The sequence below is a fragment of the Poecilia latipinna genome, unplaced genomic scaffold (assembly GCF_001443285.1).
Source record: "Poecilia latipinna isolate Pla-1442-1.1 unplaced genomic scaffold, P_latipinna-1.0 Scaffold2598, whole genome shotgun sequence".
NCBI lineage: Eukaryota > Metazoa > Chordata > Actinopteri > Cyprinodontiformes > Poeciliidae > Poecilia > Poecilia latipinna.
In genome coordinates, this window is record NW_015115214.1 from 49,802 (window position 1) to 71,129 (window position 21,328).

The 21,328-nt window shown below is 39.5% G+C and overlaps 1 protein-coding gene and 1 long non-coding RNA gene across 2 annotated transcripts; both read left to right on the forward strand.

The window, feature by feature from the left end:
• The first annotated feature begins 244 nt into the window (after window positions 1-244).
• LOC106938459 (pituitary tumor-transforming gene 1 protein-interacting protein) lies at window positions 245-8,731 on the forward strand. Its single transcript, XM_015020516.1, has 7 exons — window positions 245-497; window positions 1,385-1,431; window positions 2,118-2,226; window positions 3,458-3,563; window positions 4,742-4,807; window positions 7,029-7,075; window positions 8,457-8,731. Exons 1-7 carry the CDS (start codon window positions 377-379, stop codon window positions 8,504-8,506), a joined length of 546 nt encoding a protein of 181 aa, XP_014876002.1. The 5' UTR covers window positions 245-376; the 3' UTR covers window positions 8,507-8,731.
• A 3,393-nt stretch (window positions 8,732-12,124) lies between these two features.
• LOC106938458 (uncharacterized) lies at window positions 12,125-20,797 on the forward strand. The gene is made up of 2 exons (XR_001422630.1): window positions 12,125-12,573; window positions 20,096-20,797. It is a non-coding gene; the product is annotated as an uncharacterized LOC106938458 (long non-coding RNA).
• The last annotated feature ends 531 nt before the right edge of the window (window positions 20,798-21,328 follow it).

Below are 21,328 nucleotides of genomic sequence, written 5' to 3' on the forward strand. Positions count from 1 at the left end.
CTATGTATTTTATATCAAACAACATTAAACAAGGTCATAGAAACCCGAACAGTGTGTAAGTTGTGTTAAATAAATCTAGCTCTGACTAGTCAGTGTTGCAAGTTTTCAGGATGGATCTAAAGAAGAATCAGTCTTTATATAGAAAGGTGTTTACCAAACCAAATGAACTGCAGTTATCTGCTGAAAAGCGGTGAAATGTCCCTTTGCTCTTACCCAGATTCGGAAGCTAACTTCAGTGTCGTCAATTCAGGAAGTGACGTAGTCCAAGTAAACAGAAACGGCAGAGACGAGCAGCAGACTTTCACTGTCAACCAGCGGATAATCAAGTGTTTTAAACGCGGCTCCCGTGTCCAGTCGTCTGGTTATTCCGTTCATTATGTCCATGTTACTACCGGGCAGAGTTACTATGACCTTTTCTGTGTTGTCTGTTGTTGGGCTGCTGCTTGTTAGCTTTGTTAGCCAGAGCAAATGCCAAACAACTGCACCGCCACCACCCCGTAAGCTCCGACATTTTCTTTCTAAAGTTAACTTTTACGTGCTGAATTTTTATTGCATGTTTATGAAAACTTAACTTCAGTTTGCTGACGTTTCAGAGCAAATGAACGTTAGATATTTAGCTGGATTTTGAAGCTACGCCATAGCTTAATGGTGTATGTGTGCGCGCGTGCGTGTGTGCGTACACATTGGTCGTCTGTTTCTGACCTCAAAAAGGCTTTCTTTTGTTTGGTCTAAAACTTCGTTTGGTGTTTTAGCTCTATTACTTGCTGTTTTTCTTCCAGAAGCTTTTAGGTGATTCAGTGACCTTGTGCTCTTTGAAGGATTACTCTTCACTCCGGGTTGTAACTAAATAGTTAAACATTTTAGTATTTCTTTGTGAAAGTCATTTTTTGATGAAAAAATGCCTGCCTCCAGATGTGGCGAAATCTGTCCTTTGTCCCACATTGTGGGATTTTCCAATAACTGTGTTTATGAATTTATAATGCAGTCTTCATCCCTTCCACTTCTGAAGCTATAAAGGTCACGAAAAATATTAACGCAGAGATTAAGATAAATGAATCATAATAATTAACCTTGTTGTTGTCATTTCTGACGCTGGAACAATAAAATCAGCTCATGCCAATATGGAACCAACTGGGTCAAAGTCTTTGTCAGAAATATTCTTCTGTACTGCAGATCGAATTATTTCTTTTGATTAGATTAATACTGTGTTAGCAATGTAAATTGCAATTTACTGTTTTAATTTTATTGTTTTAACATACATTTATTTCTTCCTTTTGGCTTTTTTAGCACATTTCAGCTTATCCCTTCACTTTTGAGCATTCATACTGAATATTTGCTGTAAATTATATTTTTCTCATCAAGTTTATTTTTCATCTCTTTTCAGCATGTTCCATCAACAAGAACTGTGACAGCTGCGTTCCTCATGCTAAGGTGGGTGAAAAGACTTTATAGCTGCTGTAAATCCAGACCTTTGCCTGCATAATTTTTCCACTTGTGTCATAAATGATGGTTTTACTGACCTTTGATCTTTCTCTTAAAATAATATCTTATCTTTGATGGTTTCGTTAGCGTGAAATATTTTAAATATGTTTTCTAGATTTATTGAAAGTTCAGTTTACAAAACTAATAATGATGCTGAATTTTTTTTAAACAATATTTCAATAAGACATGTAGTTTTCTGTTTATGTCTTAGTCTTTGCTTAGTCAAATATTCAGCATGTTGTCATAGTAACATTTCCTGATGAAGAGCTTTTGTCAGTATATTTGTTTGCACCACTCTGGTGTGTCATGTTCCACTCGTCTCTGGTGTATCTGACTTTTTCTCTTATGTTTATAGAAGATAACATAGAACATTATTTCTTCTATGTTTTATATATTAGAGAGATTAGTATTTACTTGAAATGTAATTCTGTTACTTTATTTTTCTATTGTTTTTATTTTTGAGGGGGTATTTGACTCCAATTACGTAAATAAAGAGCTCTGATCAAACTGTAATAACCCAGAATATCCTCCCGCTGGTTAACAGGTCCTTATTGTTTTATCATAACTCAGCAGGCAGTGAGTGAACTGTAATAAATAAAACTTCTGGGTCTGATGTTTTCATGTTGTTTCCACAGTGTCTCTGGTGTTTTGCCACCAACAACTGCACAGATTACCCCGTGACCTGGCTGTTGCCCCCAGCATCGCTGTGCCCGCTGTCCCAGGCCCGGTGGGGCGTGTGCTGGTGTGAGTTGGTCTTGTTGCTCTCTCTGTTTGCTTTTGACTTTCAGAGAAACTCGGACTGCCTTCTCGGGGAAGAGGGAGTTGCTCTTATAGTTTGATTAAATTTAAGGTGGAATTGCTTATTGGTGTGATTTAAACCAAACAAAACCCACCCTAACATATGGAACCTTTAATGCTTTCTAAATTGACATGCCTGTTTAAAACAGGCAAATTCAAGGCTTCCCTTCTTTGTTTTTGTTTCCGGGCCTCAGCAGTTGAGTGACATGTTTTAGTCAGAACTTTCTCTTCCTCTAACTGTGAATTGTTTCACTGTCTCTGACATATCTGTTGGCTCTATATCTTTCCCTAACTGCAATCTACATGCTTCCTCTTTATTTCTTTTTAAAAGTCCAACGCAGCTGTTTAATAGCTGTAAGTTGAAACTGAGTGCAGATTGGGGGTTCCCCATGTTCACTGAACTGAAGAGAGAAACTTCATCAGTTAAGTGTTTAAAACCTTTCCAATACAGACATGTTTTCCCTCAGTCCCTATAAGTAAGACATTTAGAGCCACAAATATTACCCGAGCTTTTGAAAAAAAAAAAACATCTCCTGATTTTTTATCAATGTATACGACAGAAAATCTGTTGTCATTTTTAAAGTGCACCCATTTTATTCCGAATTTTATTTTAGTATAAAGAAAAACATGAAACTTTTACAAAAAGATGTCTACATTTTCTTATATGGGATATTGATCTTTGGACATGGTAACCAACTTATTAGTGAGAAAAACAGATCTAAATAAATTTACTGTCATCCTATTGTATAAATCAAATGTAATTATTTCTTGAAAAAAACTAAAAAAAAAAAACTTGTTTACTTCTGACTCACTTTTAGGACTTAATGTGAACCATGACATTCCACAATGGCGCGATTTATTTCACTCTAATGTTGACTTTGTGTTTTCTGTAGTCTTGTGTTCAGCCACTGGTTAGGCTGCGGGGTCAGGGGACAATATGAAGTAATTATAGTCTCCACCTGATCAGAGGATCTTCTGAACTCTGCGTTTCACTGGAAACTGAAACTTAGAGTTTCACTTTAGTGGGAAAAACCTGCGGTGTTATGGATAAACCAGCAGATGGAGTTGGAGCTAAACGTGTTGAGTGTGCTGCAGGATGTTTAATCTCTTGCTGAACCTTAAGGAGCTTTTGAACAGGAAAATGTTTTATGCTAGCTTATTTGTGTTTGTGTTTCAGTGAACTTTGAAGCGCTGATCATCGCCCTGGCAGTGGTGGCCGGAACCATCCTGATCAGCATCAGCGTCTGCTGCTGCTGCTGCTGCTGCAGGAGCCGACGTTCAAGGTGAGGTCACATGACTGCATCATAATGTAACATCACAACAAATCAAGATTCAAGCCTTATTGCATCAAAACATCAACAGAACAAGCAAACTGGTCACTTCAACAAGTCCAACTTGTGACGTTTCTTGTTTTTTCAGCACGTAAAATAAGCTTGAGATTTTAGCTGGAGATATAATCAATAATTAAAATTTAGTCTCAATAAACTAACCCAAGTACACAATTATCTGTACAATTATTTCAACAGAAAGCGATTGTCATTTTAAGCCTGTATGTTTTGATATAGCAGGATAGTGAAGACATTATCACACCAGAACAAGGTAAAGATCTTATAATAGGATCATGTAGGTATTTAAATGTTGATCATTTCATAAAGATGAATATCTGTGTGGTTGTTTTTTGAAGTTTCTAATTGATGATTCACCAACACCAGCTCATTGATGCAGTTTTACTGTCAACCATGTGAGACTGTGGGTCAGTTTCGAACACTTTGCCCCAAATACTATCTTCTTCTCTGCTCCTGTGCTAAACATTCCTGCTTACATGTTTTTTTGCAGATGCTGATGGATTGTTTGCTACTTTTTCGTTGCTTTAATTAAGGAAACAGAAGTATGATGATACAGTAATTAACTATATTTTTCCAATTTCTGCTAGAAAGAACTTTCTGCCTCTCCTTCCTCTCAACTCCCCAAAAATGAGCATCAAAGACAAGTATTTTTCATGGAGTCAGGATGGAGATTAATGTTTTGGTATCGTGACAACAAAGAAGCTCCTACATTCAGTCTCACAAGGTTGAGGCATTCATGAATCTGCAGGAACTAAACTGAATTTGGCTTTTAAGTTTGTGTGTGTGGTGTTCAGTCATTGTGCTGCAGTGAAAATAAAACCATCCCATCAGTCAGTCAGCCGTTTGCTGGCCTGTTGGTCACTGACAGAACTGTTGGCGGGAATCAAACCTTCCTGGAACTCCACTGTCTCACTTCTGCTTCACTTAGATTTTACTTTTATATTTCAATGTGTTCAGCATCTGTAACGATGTAATAATGAAGTTTGGAACCTCCTTGTTGTTTTGCATTAGAATAAAGCGAGTGAAACTACCCATATAGCTCCAGTAAACTGAAGGCTTTTTGTTATTTATTGAGCTGTGATGTGCAGTGATTCTCATGTTTCTTTTATCTGAAGGCCTGACAGAGATGAGGAGAGATTTGCCAGAAGGAGAGAGGAGATCAGACAGCGCGCTGAGGAACGGTAAGAACTTCCCTCCAGGCCTCCGTAGAAACATCCGGAGCACATCAGAACAGGCTTCATGTGACAGCTGTCCTGGTCCCGTCAGGACTGATGCTGGGTCAGATCAGTGCTTTTCAACAGAAACTTTAATGATATCTCAGTTCAAAACTTACAGAGAGCTTAGTGTGGTCTCTCCTTCTCTTTCTTCCATCTTTCCTTCCACCCTTCCTTCCTCTCTTCCTTCCTTTGCTCACTCCCTCCCTCCTTTTTGTTTATGGAATAAGTTTTGAATTCCCAAGAATATCTTCAAGCACAAAGCCATTATTGTAGAAGTTTTATGTGGGTTATAACTGCTGCCTTACATGACTAAAAGGTTTCCAGTGGCAAAGCAGAGAGTCTGTTAAGGAGCTGATGAATCTCAATAAGAGTGTGTTTGTCAGTACAATATTATTTCAACCAGCTACAGGTAAAACTGAGAGCTCCACACTTAGGGTTTTTTTTTTTTCATATTTAAGCTTTAAAAACGATGTGGAGCTTTAGTCGTGTTCAGATCTCATGTAGACGCAGCATCATCTTCTTTGTATTATGTTCAGGAACCAGCAGCTGGTGTCTGGCTCCTACCAGCCCCAGAGGAGTTCAATGTTCTCCAGTTGGATTGTTTAGTGTCAGCAGCAGCTGCTGGTCATGTGCTCAGAACCAGAGGACTACTTCCTGTCCAGGGCTGTCCTCTGTTAGAGCAGACACTCTGAGGAACAGAGGAGTTAGTTCTACTCTGGACTGCAAGAACAAGAGCAAAAATCTATCATACTTCTCAACAACTCAAGTCTTAGTATATCTGCCCACAGTGACTAATTATTAAACAAAGTTTTGTTGCCCTGGGAGACCAACATCTCTATTGTGGATCAGGTCCTGGTCTTTAAAGAGACAGCTGATCACATCTCTGGATGACCTGTGGAGATGGAGGTCATGCTCTGAAGAAGGACTGCTGCTTCCTGGACTCCCTCAAGCTGCAGCCACTTCCATGTAGAGCTCTGATGCTGCTGATCAACTCACTATTGCTTCCTTCTGTCAGTTTTTCTTCAAAGCTAACAAGTGGCAGAACCTTCAGATACGTTCTCATTGAAATTCAGTTTCTGTAATAAAAAATAGTCTAAAACTAAAGCCCAGTGATGTGTGGAACACCAGACCACCTCAGATGTTTGGCTGGTCCAGCTCCAGTCTGCTCCTCTTCCTGTTTGAGAAAAACTTTATTAATCCCAGAGGGAAATGAAATATTATTGTAACTCAGGCAAGTTTCTTCAGAGAGTCCTAGATGCTGCTGACTGTGGCTAGGAAGACTCTCCTGTAACAGTCTGTATTACAGTTGTACCGAAGAAGCCTCTGACTGAAGAAACTGAGGAAGCTTGAGGTTGTTCTTGATGTTCTTCAGTTTCCTTCCATCCCTTTTCTAAAACCACAGCAGCTGTTTAAAAAACATTGACGACCTCATAGGATGCTGCTTCAGTTGGGTTCAGATAACTAAAAGCAAACCTGTGAAGGAGAAAATGATAGGTTCAGGACTGAAAACTGACTGGTGCACATGCCAGGCAGGTTTGATTTTCTTTAATCAATTTATAGGCAAATTGCAAACTCTGGAATTACACCACTCATGGTGGGAGCATTTAGTGTCCCTTTGGGATAAAAAGAAAATATTTTTGAACTGAATTGAAATAAATCCCAAACAGAGTTCACTTTTATAAACTTCATTTTATAGGAAATACTTCCAACAATCAGGGCTGTTTTGACCCATTTTTCTAGAGAATTTGTGTTAACTGTTAACCATTGATCATCCTGAGACTGCAAACTTGTAAGACTCTCAGCCTTTAGCATAAGGAAGGAACTTCTCAGTTTCACAAGCTGCAGCTGAGGTCTGGATCAGACTTTTATTGTGTTCTTCCCTCTACCTCTGCTTTCACTTCCAGCTTGTTGAAGGAAGCCATGTTTTGTGGCAGAAGTACCAGGGCTCACTTCCGTACAAGTCGGTCTATCTGTCTGCCTGTCAATGCACCAAGTTTCTAGAAAACATTATTTCAATCCTTTACTGAGTGTACAGATGTGGCAGCAGTTTATTCCTCCAGGCTTTAGCCCAGTCAGTACAAACAGATGCAGTAGAGACCAGTTTAGATTTTAGTCAGACATGATTGGTTGAATCTGTCCTGACAATCAGGATGACCTTTCTGTTTTCTTTGGTTGTCTCCTACAGGAAGGTGGAGAGACAGTCAAGACACGATGAGATCCGGAGAAAGTATGGTACGTATTAATGTTTTAATGTTTCACATTTCCCCACTAACAAAGAACAGAGAGCTCTGTCATTTTCATGGTAGCCACAGATGAAACCAAATATTTACATACACTGAATATAGAGACACAAACACAATTTTTCTTTGACGTCTGAAGTTAAATCAGACCAAATATTACTTGTCTTAGTGTAGTTCAAATTACCAAAATCTTTTCTAATTGTTAAATGCCAGAAAACTTGGAGATAACATTTTTTAGACTTTTTTTGTAGCTTTACTCAAATTCAAAAGTTTCCAGTTTACTAACTACATTTGCTCAGTATCATTGGTATTTGCCTTTATTCTCCCCCCACCAAAATGTTGGGTTAGAGTCTGAGATTCCTGAAGTTGCTGTCTCTGTAGTGAGTCCATTTTGAAACTATGGTGTGATCCAAAGCAACCAGGAATTTTGAAATATAACGGATGATAACGATGGGTCTCCCTGGCAGCTGGGAACGGGGGTCTCTTTGGGCCCCTCTAAACATGTGCATGTATTTGTAATCATATAGAATCTGTGGTGATTATGGGAAATGACATTTGAGTGTATGTTCATTAGAAAAGGCTCTGTGTAACCTAAATACAGTTTAAAGATGAGATCACATGAATTATATACATCAGGTCAATATATTGATCTGTTTAAATTAGATGGGTGTAAAAACGTTGGTCCTCAGTGAGAGCTGGGTGTCTGTGTGTGCACTAAGACAGGAGAGTGACTGATGTCCAGGCTGTCTGGCCTCCTGCCTTCATCACTAGAAGTCAGTCTGGAGAGGAGGACACTTCCTGTGTCCTAACAGTTCAGTCTCAATTTCTACAGATTATTACAGGAATTGTCAGACTGATGCAGAACGTAGGTTTGTACCTGCGTGCGTGCGTGTAAAGTGGCTCAGCTAATGCAGCATTCGCCCAGTGAACAGTCCACTCACGTTTGGTCACATGACAGTCACAAGCTTCAATATGTTTTATTTAATCCTTTTTTTTTGACAAAGTATTGGAACATTATGAAGGTTTCAGGTGTTCAGCAATTTCTTCCCAAGTGATTTACAATCTGAAAAGTGTGGAGTGCACCATTACTGGTCCACTTACAAAAATACATTGTTTGATGACTGCTGTTCCATATTAAACCTAAAATGTCTGAGATCCAAAGGATCAGTTCTAGTAGTAATAATTTAACCTGATAAAACAGTTAAATATTGTATTGTAAATATATTTATGGCTGCAGTCCAGCAGAGCTGTGTCCAGTAAAACTCCGTTCCCTGTGTCGACACTGATGAAGCCTTCCTCAGAGATGAGGTAGGAACATGTATCAGAAGTTGATCTGACTTGACCTCTGGTGTTGTTCTGCTGTCTCTGTGCAGGCCTCATGGGGGACTCGGACCACCCATACAGCAAGTTTGAGAACGAGTGAAGCAGCTGAGCTGGAGGACTGAGCTGCTCTCATGTTTTCACTTTTAGCTTAAATCTCTGCCTTTTTGTCTCCTGATGCTAACTTTGCAGACCACAGCTGGACACACTCCCCCAGATCCAGGCCCAGCCTCCACTTCCTCTTGTCCAACAAACACAAATATGACTGACTGACTGACTGACTGACTGACTGACTGACTGACTGACTGACTGACTGACTGACTGACTGACTGACTGACTGACTGACTGACTGACTGACTGGCTGGCTGGCTGGCTGGCTGGCTGGGTCTGGGAGGATTCTGTTTAATCTTGGATGAATGTGAAGCCTGTTTTTAATTTTTTTTTTCCTAATTTCATGTGTTCAGAAATGTTTTCTCTTTTTAGATATCCTACTTTCACATTAGTCTTTTTGCACTTTGTACATGAAGGAAATTTATAAATTACACAATTATCATCATTGGCGTGTTCACATAAAGAAAGGCTGTGTAAACAAAAAAAGTGTTTTGAGTTTGTTTTTTTTCTTTTTGTGACTAGTTAGCACAGTAGAAGTCTGACACTGCTAACCTTCTACTGCCACTTCTCAGTACATCCATTAGCATCATCCAGATCAAATCTGCTTCTGAAAAATGTTGGCATGAATTCTAAAGCTTGCAGTGAGATATGAAAAATCTCATTATTGATTCACGTTTCAGTTATCATGACTGATTCCAGGTACAGCTCTGAAAAGTGCAATATTGTTTGTCATTTACATTTAGAAATATAAGCTCATCAAATAGATTTATAAGACATAGTGCAATATGATAAGCTTGTATTATTTGGAAAATTAGAATATTAACACCAAATTCTTAAAACATTTTTAGTGTCTAAATATTATGTAACATAACCAAGGGGAGCCCAACAGAATGACGGTTTCACAGGGAGGACTGGAGCCTTGAGAGGATTTTTCAGCAGGATTTGGCACCTGAACACTTTCAGTTTCAGAAAGAGGAGGAGTTTTCAAATAGACAGAGTAAACAATTCCAAGGCGTTAAATTACAATGTCAAATTTTTTGTAAGTCATATTTGGAAGATATGACATTTTTATAACAACTAAAGGTAACATAGATACTTGATTATTCTATAAAATACCAATGTGCTCTTGGAAAAGACATGATACTGCCCCCTTAAATCCAGACAGCATTAATGAAACTTGTATTTGTTTGATCTTCAGCCATTTCTATTGTGTGTTTGTGTGACTTTGTGAGCTCGACCTCAGCTCCTGGCAGACAAACAGCAGGTATCCCCACAGGATGGCTACAAGCCTGGGATGGAGGTAGGTCTGCAGTAGAACAAAGAGCATCAGCCCACTAAAACCCCCGACCCAGAACCAAGAAGGGAGAGACCGTGTGTTATACAGTTGGAGTCACAGTTCGAACCACAGTGCACCACAGAGTGCTTCTGTCTTTAAGAGAGCGTCCTGAAGCCAGGACCTGATGTGTCCCCCTTGGTTGATGTGTCCATCCAACCAAGGGGGTTTCCTGTATCCAGATCCCCTGGTACTCCCAACCTGCTGGGCAGACATTGAACTACCATAGTGACTGGAACACAGAGGGGCTGTGGGAAGGAGGGCACAGTACTATCCCACCTGGTGAAACAGCTCTAACTCCTGGGTATGACTTTAACCAGCTAGCTTTATGGAACCACAGCTGAATTGGTCCAAAACATCTTGGTTCAAGCAATGCAAGAGTTGAAATTTGATGCCTAATCCACAGATGAAATAGCAGCCAGTGGATGTAAAGTCAGTGACAACACAAGTGATTGTCTACTGTTGCTATGTTGTCATCCAGGAGGAGAGAATGCTGCAAGTCAATGACTCCATGCAATCTGCTGGGTTTCCTTAGACAGAAAACTTTTTAGACTAATTTAAATAATAAACTGAGCTGGTAACACTTTATTTGAAGGGGGGTGAATAAGACTGTCATGACACTTTCATAAAGATGACATAACACCTGTCATGAACATGAATAAGCCTTCATGAATATTTATGACTGTTGTCATAAAGCGTCATTTGGTAAATTATGACACTTTTAATACAAAGTTGACATTATTCAAAATGTCTTTGTTATGACAACTTGACATTAACCAATAAATCATTACTGTTTAAACTTTACCTTTAATAACATAAAGTTACCTAATTTTTAAAGTGCAATCAATAATACTTTTATAACAAATTTATATCAGTAATGATTTCTGCATGTGTGGGTTTTCTTTCCTGTTTGTCTTGGATGTCCGTTTTTTGTGGTTCCTCTTTAAAAGATTTTAAGTAGTATAAATAAAGAAATATTTTGTATAAAGTTGAACAATTCCTGTGCATTATTCCCTGCCTGGTGTTCTCATTACATCACTGTTTGATAAGTAGGATAAAATGGAATGTATCTGTGACTGAATTTAGCCTTCTGTCTTGTAAAGTGGCTCCAAATGACATTTGTTGTGAATAGGCATTATACAAGTAAACAGAACTGAATTGAAGTGAGTTGGAAGGGTTGCCAGGAGACAACGTCTTAAGAACAAAACCTACCAGCACCACTGAGGTTTGCAAGCTTCTGGAACATGAATACACATGGCCAAAGAAAGAGATGTTTGTTCATAACGCAATAAGTCTGGAAGAAAAACTAATTGCATATTGACTCAAACATCACCTCAACAACTGTCAAGCACGGTGGTGGAGAGCTCATCATTCAGACTGGCTTTGCAGCCATGGGACCTTGATATATTTACTTAAGACTAACTCAACTAACCACAAACTACAATGATAAAGAAACACCAACAAAGGCATAGAGTTGGGCCTTCATTATGTTTCAGAATGCAGTTGTGCTGTTACTGTACATCCTGTAGTCGCCTCATTAACAGCCACACAACTAATAAAGGAGCAATTCAGACTAATAAAGGGACACATTTGTCTCCATTCTCCCCGAGCTGCAGTGGAAGTCATTAAAAAGCCGCCTGCATTCCTCACATGCTTTCACTGAGACATGGGATGCACATCCAGCTGAGCTGCACCGCTGCCGTGGTGACTGCAGCGCACACACACACACACACACACACACACACACACACACACACACACACACACACACACACACTACGATCAGATTGGAGATGAGAGCTCACACACAAAGCCATGAAAGGAACTCCTGCACTGGGCTTAAATTATTTGATGCGGGCTCTGGACTGCTCGCTCCGCTCTTTTTAACCCATCCACTCCACTGGAAGTCCTGACAGGGAAACATGATGTTATTGTGGGCATGATTTGCTTCAGCAGCGGTGGACAGAGGAGAAAATGCAGAATAATCTTAAGAAGCAATAAAAACAAGCTGGGATGTGTTAGACTGTGTGTAAAATGACCCGGTCCAAAGGGCAGTAACCTGGACCAGTCCTCCTCCTGCAACACATTACGGGGCGGCGCCGCTCTCTGACGGGCGGTTCCCGGGACGAACCGAAGTCCGCATCTTCGCGGGACTCCTCCAATCCCCGCATCCAGGGCGGGGTCCTAGAAAGAGAGAGGGAGGGAGAGAGAGAGAGGGAGAGAGTGTCTCCCCCCCCCCTCATTCGCCCCCCTCCCAAAAAAAAAAAAAAAAAAAAATGACATCTAGATTGCGGCGAAGCTGGCAGCGGCTGGGACCCAGAGAGAAGGGAAAGAAGTGAAATCTGGAGCGGAGGCTTTTCCAGGAGCTCAACCCAGAACAAGCGCTTTGGAGCCTCCAGACTCTGGAGACTTTTTCTCTTTGTCTCTTTTTCTTCTTCTTTTTCTTCGAAATGTAGTTGTATATTTGAGAAAAGAAAAGCCTCAGCCTCACTAGTTGATGAGAGAGGTTCTGTGCCGCTAAGGCTCCGTTTTGCAGAGCACCGCATCGCGCCGCAGCTGCTTTTGCACAGCCGAACATCAGCAACCGTTTCCCCGCTCCAAACCGCAGCCGCCCCGCTGCCTTGGTCCCGAAATGTGCGACCTGATGCCGGCCTCCCAGCCCGCTGAGAAGATAGGCAAGATGAAAAAGTTGAGGAGAACTTTGTCGGAGAGTTTCAGAAGTATCGGTGAGTAACGGGACTTTTCCCCCCTCCACTGGTTTTTCCATCAGCACTTTTTGGGCCAGAACCAGAGTTGGTTGTGAAATCCTCCAGAAGCAACAGCAGAGGGGATCTCTGCTCTCAGCTTAGCTTTTAACACAGTCTCCATGGTTTCTAGTCCTAGAACCGCTCTAAAGATCCCCATGACATTATTCAGATTTTACATTTTACTCTAATCTGTTTAACCCACTTCCGGGAGTCGCTTTGGGGAACAGAAAAGCCACATGTGAGAAAGTGATCATCCGAGAGTCCAGTCTGGTTCTGCAGTAAACCAGCAAGTCTGAGCCCAGGCAGTTACTCATGCTTAATACCACTTCATTGATCAGTAATAATAAACATAATAAAGACAGTTGCAGGTTCAGTGTTTCCAGAGACATTGAAATAGCATTTTTCTTTTCAAAAACTTCTTTCCAACAGGAATATGTTTCTTTCTGTCAGGTTGTTGATTCTGTTGACAAACCCCCCAAAAATGACAGTTTTAGTTGATGTCATGTATGAAAGAGAGTTCCAAGTTTTTTAAGAATTACTTCACAGCAGAACAGCAGAAAAGTGGACCTGAACCCAGGATATTCTCTTTTTTAAAATTGGAGAATAAAAATCTCATATTCACTCAAAGAGATGAAAGTTTTGGAACAATGATATATTTATTTGCTATTTATTTGGTACATTGGTTGAGCTACCATTTTTAAAAACTATTTAAACATTTGTTTTTAAAACAATTCAGTCTGAATCTTCTATTATTATAATAATAATTATTATTATTGATGTTATTAATGAACTGGTTGCCTTTGTTGCTTTTCAAAATGATAGGATTTTGATTTGTTGGTATTTAGTGCTTGTTTTGTCAATACATCACAATTGTAATAATATATTAAACTAACAATTATTTTAGTGATCAGTTATTCTATGGATTATTCTGATGATTATTCAGTTAATCAATTTAAAAAAAATGGGCTCCTTCTTGCAGATAAGCCTTAAATTAAAAGATGAAAATAAACAAATAACCCAATATCTGTTTTAAATAATTAAATAAACATTTTATTGGGTAAAATTTAATAATGTGTTATTCATTGATCATTTGAAATAAAGGATTTTGGATCAACAGATTAATTATTGTACAGCAAAAGGGGCATAATGGGACTTTTTCCCCCCTTTTTTTTCCTTTTACAAAATTTGAACCAATAGAAGTTAAAACTGCCTGATTTACAGATAAAGAAGTTTTTTTATCTTGATTAAAAATTTATATATTAATACAGTTTTGGCTTGAATATAAATGTACTAAATTAGTTCAATAATTGATTCATCCCAATTAATCATCTCAGCCCTAAAAAGTATTGCTTAGGATCAGGGAGCCGAAAGTAAACAAGTTAGTATTTCTGATTTTTCTGCAGTTTACATGTTTTTGCTGTGTTCTTTTTTTCACTGACAGCCATATCTTATTTTAAACTATTGTAAGAAACTGAAAGATTAAAAGAACTCAAACTACTGTAGATCTTGTCTTGTAGCTGATTGGTGGCGGTTCTTGTTGCAGAACAGACTAATGGACCCCTAATGGACATCAGGGGTCCAGGTTGGGTTTGTCTGATGACACTTTGAAATTCCTTCAATGATTTAATTTGGGGTGAAATATGCAAATCCCTTCCAATCCTTCTTTAAACCACCTTCCATTTTTTAAATGGGTCAATGATTTTCTCACACATTAGTGGAGATCCACGTCTCCTCAAAGATATACTCTTTCACAGATCCAAATAGAAACAGCTGCTGTGTGTATTTAATGTAACAATGTTCTGATTTACTGTAATATACCTTGCATGATCAGAAAACTACGAGATTATTAAAATCAGATATTTTTAATAGAGTAAAAATATGTTGAATCTAGTGTTCTACAACCTCGCTTTTACTAAATGCAGTAAAAGCTGTTTGCTTTGTTCAGCATTTTTATGCACTAAAAACAAAAGAAGTAAGGTTTCTCTCCTTCTGGTGTCTGAAAATGGATCATTTTCAGCTTGCTTGGTACCTCAGAATAACCGGCTGGTCGGAAACTCAAAAACCCAATAATTTTCCAGTTAGTGAATGCCCATAACTGATCATTACCAGGTGGCACTGACCATAGTCAAAGAAAACACAGCAATGCAGTAATGTAAGAAGTGGGAATGCATGATATATTGGTATTGGCTCGATAAATAAAACTGAGCCGATATTAATAACCGATATTTATTTCCATCTTGTTGCTGTTTGTTTGGTTATGTGACTTTGATAGTGATGCAGCAAAGGATTGTTGGGAGTCTAGTGAAGCAGAGAAGCAGTGATGAAGCCAGCAATGGTTGTTTTTTTTCAATGTGTCAAAAGGGCAGTAAAATATTTATACTATATCACCATACATAATATGGGTTATCAGTCATAACAACATCATTAGTATCAGATACCGACATTGGCCAAAATGTTAATGTTGGTGAACATTTGGAGTTTTGCTGTCAACCCTGTTACAGTTTTTCTGTTTTTTTGAATGGCTGCTTTGCAAAGTTTCCACAGTAAATGAACCCAACCCATCTCTCTGTGATCGGTTTTAATTTGATGGAATTTTCTGTAGATAACCAAAGATTATGAACAAAAACAAGTTCGATATTCCAGCCATATTTTTTGTGTATGCATCAGTCTTTCTTCTTTGTCTTTAGCATTTTTCTGTAACTTCCTTACATCACTCCAGACAGGGCTAACATAGTTACTTCAGCATTTTTTGTGTTTTTGTTTGTATGACTGAAGACTTTTTTTTTTCTGGAAACGATGATGTAATAAGGAGGATTTTTTTTTTTTTTTAAATATTAAATAATTTAGAATATCCATTATGCTGAGGCTTTTTTATCAGATTTAAAGTAACTTTTGAACATAACCTTTAAGTAGGTAATAATCATACCCACAGGGTTTTATTGATTGAAATAATACAGCATTGTTCATTGACATATGTGCAAATAGCAGAAGTCTTGCCCGCAGGGAACAGATCTTCAACAAATCACAGGGGCCCAAAAGGGCAAAGGTCACTACTTCATGTGAGAGAAAACTGCCCCTGAGAGGAAGCTGGGCAGTAAAGCACAAGGAGACGGGGGGCAGAAACAAAAGGACTCCACTACCATGGATCAGGACTGAATCAGTTTGTCTGGTGACTGGGACAAGGCTGGTGTTTCTGTGGATAAATCGGAACATGCTGCAGATTAAGAGCAGCAAATGTTTTTATTTTTCTCCTCTCCTTGATTTTGCTGAGTTGACGGAGGAGCTGGTACAATATTTATGAGGGTTTGCTCTTAATTTGTTTGTTCTTGGTCTGTTGTGTGTTTTGTTAAGCAGTCACACACTGGGCCCTCATACTCGTCTTTCCTCTCTGAAAGCAGTCATTCTCCTTAAACTGGGAGGAGGACAGAGACAAACTTGGAGGTCATTTAATATCAACGCTGCAGCCTGAAGGATCCTGAAAGAAGGAGCATCAGATCTGATATTTCCTTACAAAGATAAGACTGTCTTCCTAGAGGACATATACAGCCTCTAAGATCAGAAATGAACAGGAGTGAGTCGGGGTCAATGTTGCGAGAGAAAGAAAGATTGGCATTGACTTTTCCTGTGTGCTGATGCACGGCTCTTATTGGCTATCTTTCCTCCCATCTAGATCAACACATCTGAGCATCGATCGGCCGGTTCCTCCTCTCCACGGATGCTTTAACAAAGAATGCGAGCCGTATTGTTTATGTCTTTGTTGCATGGCTGATCCGACTGGTCCCAGTGGACCGGCCGGTACAGATCACTGAACCAAAGCTCCGTACAGCAAAATACGAGGTGGATGTTTTAACTGCAGCAGCCTCACATCTACTTAATGAAGGGAAAGGGGAGAATGTTGTTTTAAGCATCAAGGATGTTTGGAGGTTCCCTGACAGGGAGATGATTTTATCTCACTTTCTGAGCTGTCAGCTGGAATCCTGGCAAAAGGAGGTTCTGGGCCAGCTGCAGTCCAGCCCATCTATAGTAATAGACTAAATAGCACACATTAATATTAATAATATATCAGCTGGTGCAGTTTTTTTCTGTGTTATTGCATCTTTGCCTTTAGTTAACAAATAAAACCAGTTTCTCTGATTCTCTCCAGTGCTGATTGTACTTGTTCTCCCGGCAGGGAGCATCAGTCTCCCTGGCCCTCACAGGAACAGCTGAATGTCCTCTGAGTGTCCGGTTCTGCCACTTTGGGTCACCAGGAGAGGTGTTGTGTACAGAGTTTAGGTGTTTGAGTTGCAGTGTCGAGGAAAAGCATTTTCAGATTTCTTCTGTTTTTGATTTTCGGGGTGTTTTTTCATCCCTGATAGTCCAGCAGATTCGGGTCGGTTGTGGATCTAATTTACAGCATTTGTTCATATTCAGCTGCTGTGGTTCTCTTTCACACTTCACTGTGTCAAATGAACAAAATGCTTTGAAAAAGCTGAAGAAAACAACATACAAATCTGCGAAGAAGGCACTGAACACAACTTCTTTCTTCAGGAAATGTAAACAAAAATGTAATGGAGTCAGATTTTAGAGTTTGCAGGAATTCTCTTTTGTCTTTAGCAGAAAACCTGAAGTCACTTCTCCTGCTAGCGCTAGACTTGCAAGTTTGTTTTAGTTGTATTTACCCAGAATGCCTTGTCCTGTAGTCAGCTTCCTGCCTTTGAAGCAGTCTCCAGTCTTCTTGGCATTCACATAAGCATTCAAACCTTACCAGAGTTTGACTCGTCCAAGCCGAGACCGAGGTTGGTAGGTGGACCAGAGTTCACTTTCTCTGGTCCACATTCACTCCTCCCCAAACAAATCAGACTTTCTAGCCAAACGGACTGGAGTTCAATGAAAGCGGTGTGAATGCACCATTACTTATTCTTAAATGATTCAGATAATCAAACAGCTTTTATTATAAAGCAAAGATTAATTTTAAATGAAGATTTTATTTATTTAAAAAAAATCTATTCAGACCTACCTGGTACTGTTAGCACTGCTAATAAACTCACAGACTGAATCAGATTGTGTTTCAGAGCAACACCTCATTTATTCACTGGCCTTATTTAATGGATTATGATACTCAGCTATCTGGCTGGGAAACATAAATAATAAAGCTTTGATGAAGATTAAACCAACACACTGTAATCAGTCAGAACATTGAAGATTTAACAGAGTTGTTTTTTCTTCCCTCTTTACTGCCGGCATTGTGTCCTTGAGCAAGGCTATTAACCCCAGCAGCTGCTCAGTGACCACAGGATCAGAGTGAGGCTCCACCTTCAGGATGCTGAGATGTGAATAAGGATGTACAAACTCTCATGCTTCTGCTAAACTGGCAAACTGGGGATCTGAAGAAAAACCACCTCAGTGATTCTCTGCATAATGATCACTGGAGTCCAACAGTATCAAGAAACACAAACTGTTCTATTTTATCCTTACAGTATATGACTAATTATTACAGAACATAATTTTATAAATGTCATTCAGTAATTAAGGCATTGGACACATTTGAGTTTTTTTATATTTGAGTAAACCATTTAAAAAGTAAATAAACTTGATTGATTGATTGAAACTCGATTCTGACCTGATGATTTGGTACCAGAACTGCCATCGTGCTTTGTGAAGAAATATTGTCCTGTATCATTTTCTGCCTTCTGTAGCTGCTGGTTCTGTGGCAGGAGATCATATTTAAGTTTTGCATTGAGGGTATTGTGAGTAAAATTCCAAAGATGGGCACACACTGTGTGAATCCTGGAAGCTTTGAGGGTTTGCCTGGAAGAGATGGTGCAACTTCAGATCCAGTCTGTTGCCTGGAGCCAGTGCTGTGGTGGCTGCAACAAAAAGAGTTGTTCAAAGTTAAAGAGAGGTTTGGTTTCAGTGAGCAGTCAGTCACTACTCTGTCCTGTTTCTGTAGGATAGAGGGAAACATATCACCATGGGAGCCATTGTTCCAATGCTGTAGACAGCTGGATTGATCAGGACCAGATTACTCAAACTGCAGCTTCACCACATTCTGTCTCCTATCAGCATCAGACAAATTCATGTATCATCAGCTATTGCATTTTTAAGGAAACTCATATTTTCCCAGTGACCAAACGGTAATGACCATTTTTAATTGTGCTTTTATTGAAAATTTGGTCTAAAAGATTTTAGAGATAGAAGCTTCTATAGAAAACTAATTCATTATGTTTCCTTTTCCATGATTGGTAGTCTATGTGAATGGTTCAAAGAAGCCAAACAATAATCTTCATCAAAGATCTTGCTAAAGATGTTAATTTACATTCACGTCTTACAGAGCTGATGGAAATCAGGTAAACTCATCTAAAGCTGCTGTAGCATCACCTCACATCTGCTTCAGATGGAAATCACCACACTGAAGTTAGCATATGATTTGAGACTTCTAATTCAACAGAATTAAAATGAAGAGGATAGAAGTCAGAAGATACAACTCATATGCTGACTTCTCATGAGGACAGCAGAAACACTAGCAGGTGTTCTTCAGCCAGCAGCTAAATAATCAGTGGGTTGCAGGTTCAATTCCATCCACCTCTGTCGTTGTGTCTTTGGGGAAGAAAGACACGTCACCCGCTCTGCCTGCTGGTGTTGGTCAGAGGGCCTGGTGGGTCTGGAGCATGGTAGCCTCACTTCTGTCAGACTCCCCCAGGGCAGCTGTGGCTACTATCCAGTAGCTTACCACCATCAACGTGTGAATGGATGAATGACTGAATGTAGTGTGAAACTCTTTGGGGTCTTCTGGAGTTGATAAGACGCGATGCATATTCATACAAAAGATGTCGGTTATGGGTGTCTTGTGGATCAGCGGTTCAGCATGTTCAGAAGCTGGAGTCCTCAACACAGATTCTAACCTAATCCTAGGTTAGAATCCTGTCCCCTGTTTTCTGGACATCTTCCCTTTCTTGTCCAGCTACTAACAAATAAAGATTACTAGAAACAAAAATCACATGTTCTTGTGTTGAAATGTTGGGTCATTTGTTAACACGGCAAACTTCGGCTTTATTCAGGCTTGAACTGGTGGAATGAAAGAGGTGGAATATGTTTGGCATACTGGTATTGTCTTCATTTATCAAAATCTCTTCGCAACTCGCTCAAATCAACACAAGGAAATGTATATCAACTTCTAAAATAAAACATGAACCTGTTCATTACATAAAAATCATTATTCCAGCAGTCAGAAATAGAAGCAATGTTAGTATTTCTAACTGACCTAAAACAGGAAATGTTTTGTCTGATTTAATGTCACATAGAGGGAACAAAGCTTTTGTGTAATTTCTTACCCTGAATGTAGATTACAAGTTTCAGATATAACACACTTGTGATATAGCAGTCAGTTTTGTTGTTAGGAACGACACATGGGAATGTGATGTTTTGCTAATGTGTGTTTATACCCTTTTTATGCTTTTTAAGCTGATTCTGCTGTCAGTCCAGTTAGCATTTAATTTGTGTTTTCTGTTTCTCCTTGCAGCTTTCAAGAAGGAAGACAGCGGCTTTGATGAGGTAGGTTGAAATCGTAGGATTTTGGGGAGCGAGTGCCATCCCTGGCCCCGTTTCAGGGCTGGGCTGTAGCGATGTGTTTGCCTGAAATGATTTTTCAAGGTCTCGTTGGCCAGATGTTGTCATGAAGGACTGCAGTGCGGTTGATTTTTTTCAGTTTCCTGTGGATCCTGTGGGAACTTGGTGCATATGGTGTGTAATATATTCAGCTCTCATCTCAGAGACATCCCCCTGGGTCAGTCACCATCACAGGACTGCTTTGGCCTGCCAAGTGAGACACCAAACCAGACTGGCTCTGCTCTCAGGACTCAGATGGAAATGTATTGTATTATTTTCCTTCATGGGAACGCCTGAGTTTTCCCTGCTTGTTGTGTTTCAAACAATTCAATTAGCTCAGGATCTTCTCTCTTGTTCATATTAGCTGTATTTCCTTTACAAATGTGCACAAAACTTTGTCATTATTCCGCTAAACTAAAATGCAAACACAATTTAGCAATTGTGTTGTTTCCGTTAAATACAATTAACACAATTAAAATCACACATGAAAAAATTTGTCATGAGTCATTAACAAACATGCTGTGCCATAATCCTCCTACTACTTTTCATGGTTTGCGCCAGTGGAAACATCTAGTTGATCAAACCAATATTGATATGGCCAAAAAAAAAAAAAAAATCACCTCATCCTAATGGCAAAACTTTTTATAAACATTTAATAAACATTTTTTTTTTTTTTTGCTGCGTTTTCATTTTTCCTGATGGTAAAACAAATCTAAAAGCTGCTTGGTGTGTGTGTTGTTTTATAATAATACAGTTCAATTCTTCTATTTTGTGTGAAAATAAGGAAAATCGCGTCAGTCTCAGTTTTCCCTGATTCTTATCGAGCCAGCAGGCCTGAGCTGGTCTGACATTGCAGACCTGAATTGATTTCTCCCATTTCTGCCTCAGCTCCAGTGTGATAGTCAGCTGCTTGATGAGGCAGTCAATGGCTCTCAGACTGCTGGGACGCCATGTTTGTGCTTCCAAGGTAATCATGCCTGGCTTGGGTTTAGGTGCAGCGCAGCATTGCTGCGTTGCTGCAGACGGCTTCCTGAAGCGCTGCCCCTGCTCCTCAGCAGACACATGGCTTCTCCACTTTGGAACTCTTCCAGTTCATGGTCTGCAGGGACGCTGCCTGATGAATAAGTGATAAGACGGCAGCAGTCTT

Coding starts and splice junctions, on each gene's coding strand:
- LOC106938459 (XM_015020516.1), top strand. CDS start 377: ATGTCCATGTTACTACCGGGCAGAGTTACTATGACCTTTTCTGTGTTG. Junction 498..1,384: donor AACTGCACCGCCACCACCCC/GTAAGCTCCGAC, acceptor ATCTCTTTTCAG/CATGTTCCATCAACAAGAAC. Junction 7,076..8,456: donor TGAGATCCGGAGAAAGTATG/GTACGTATTAAT, acceptor GTCTCTGTGCAG/GCCTCATGGGGGACTCGGAC.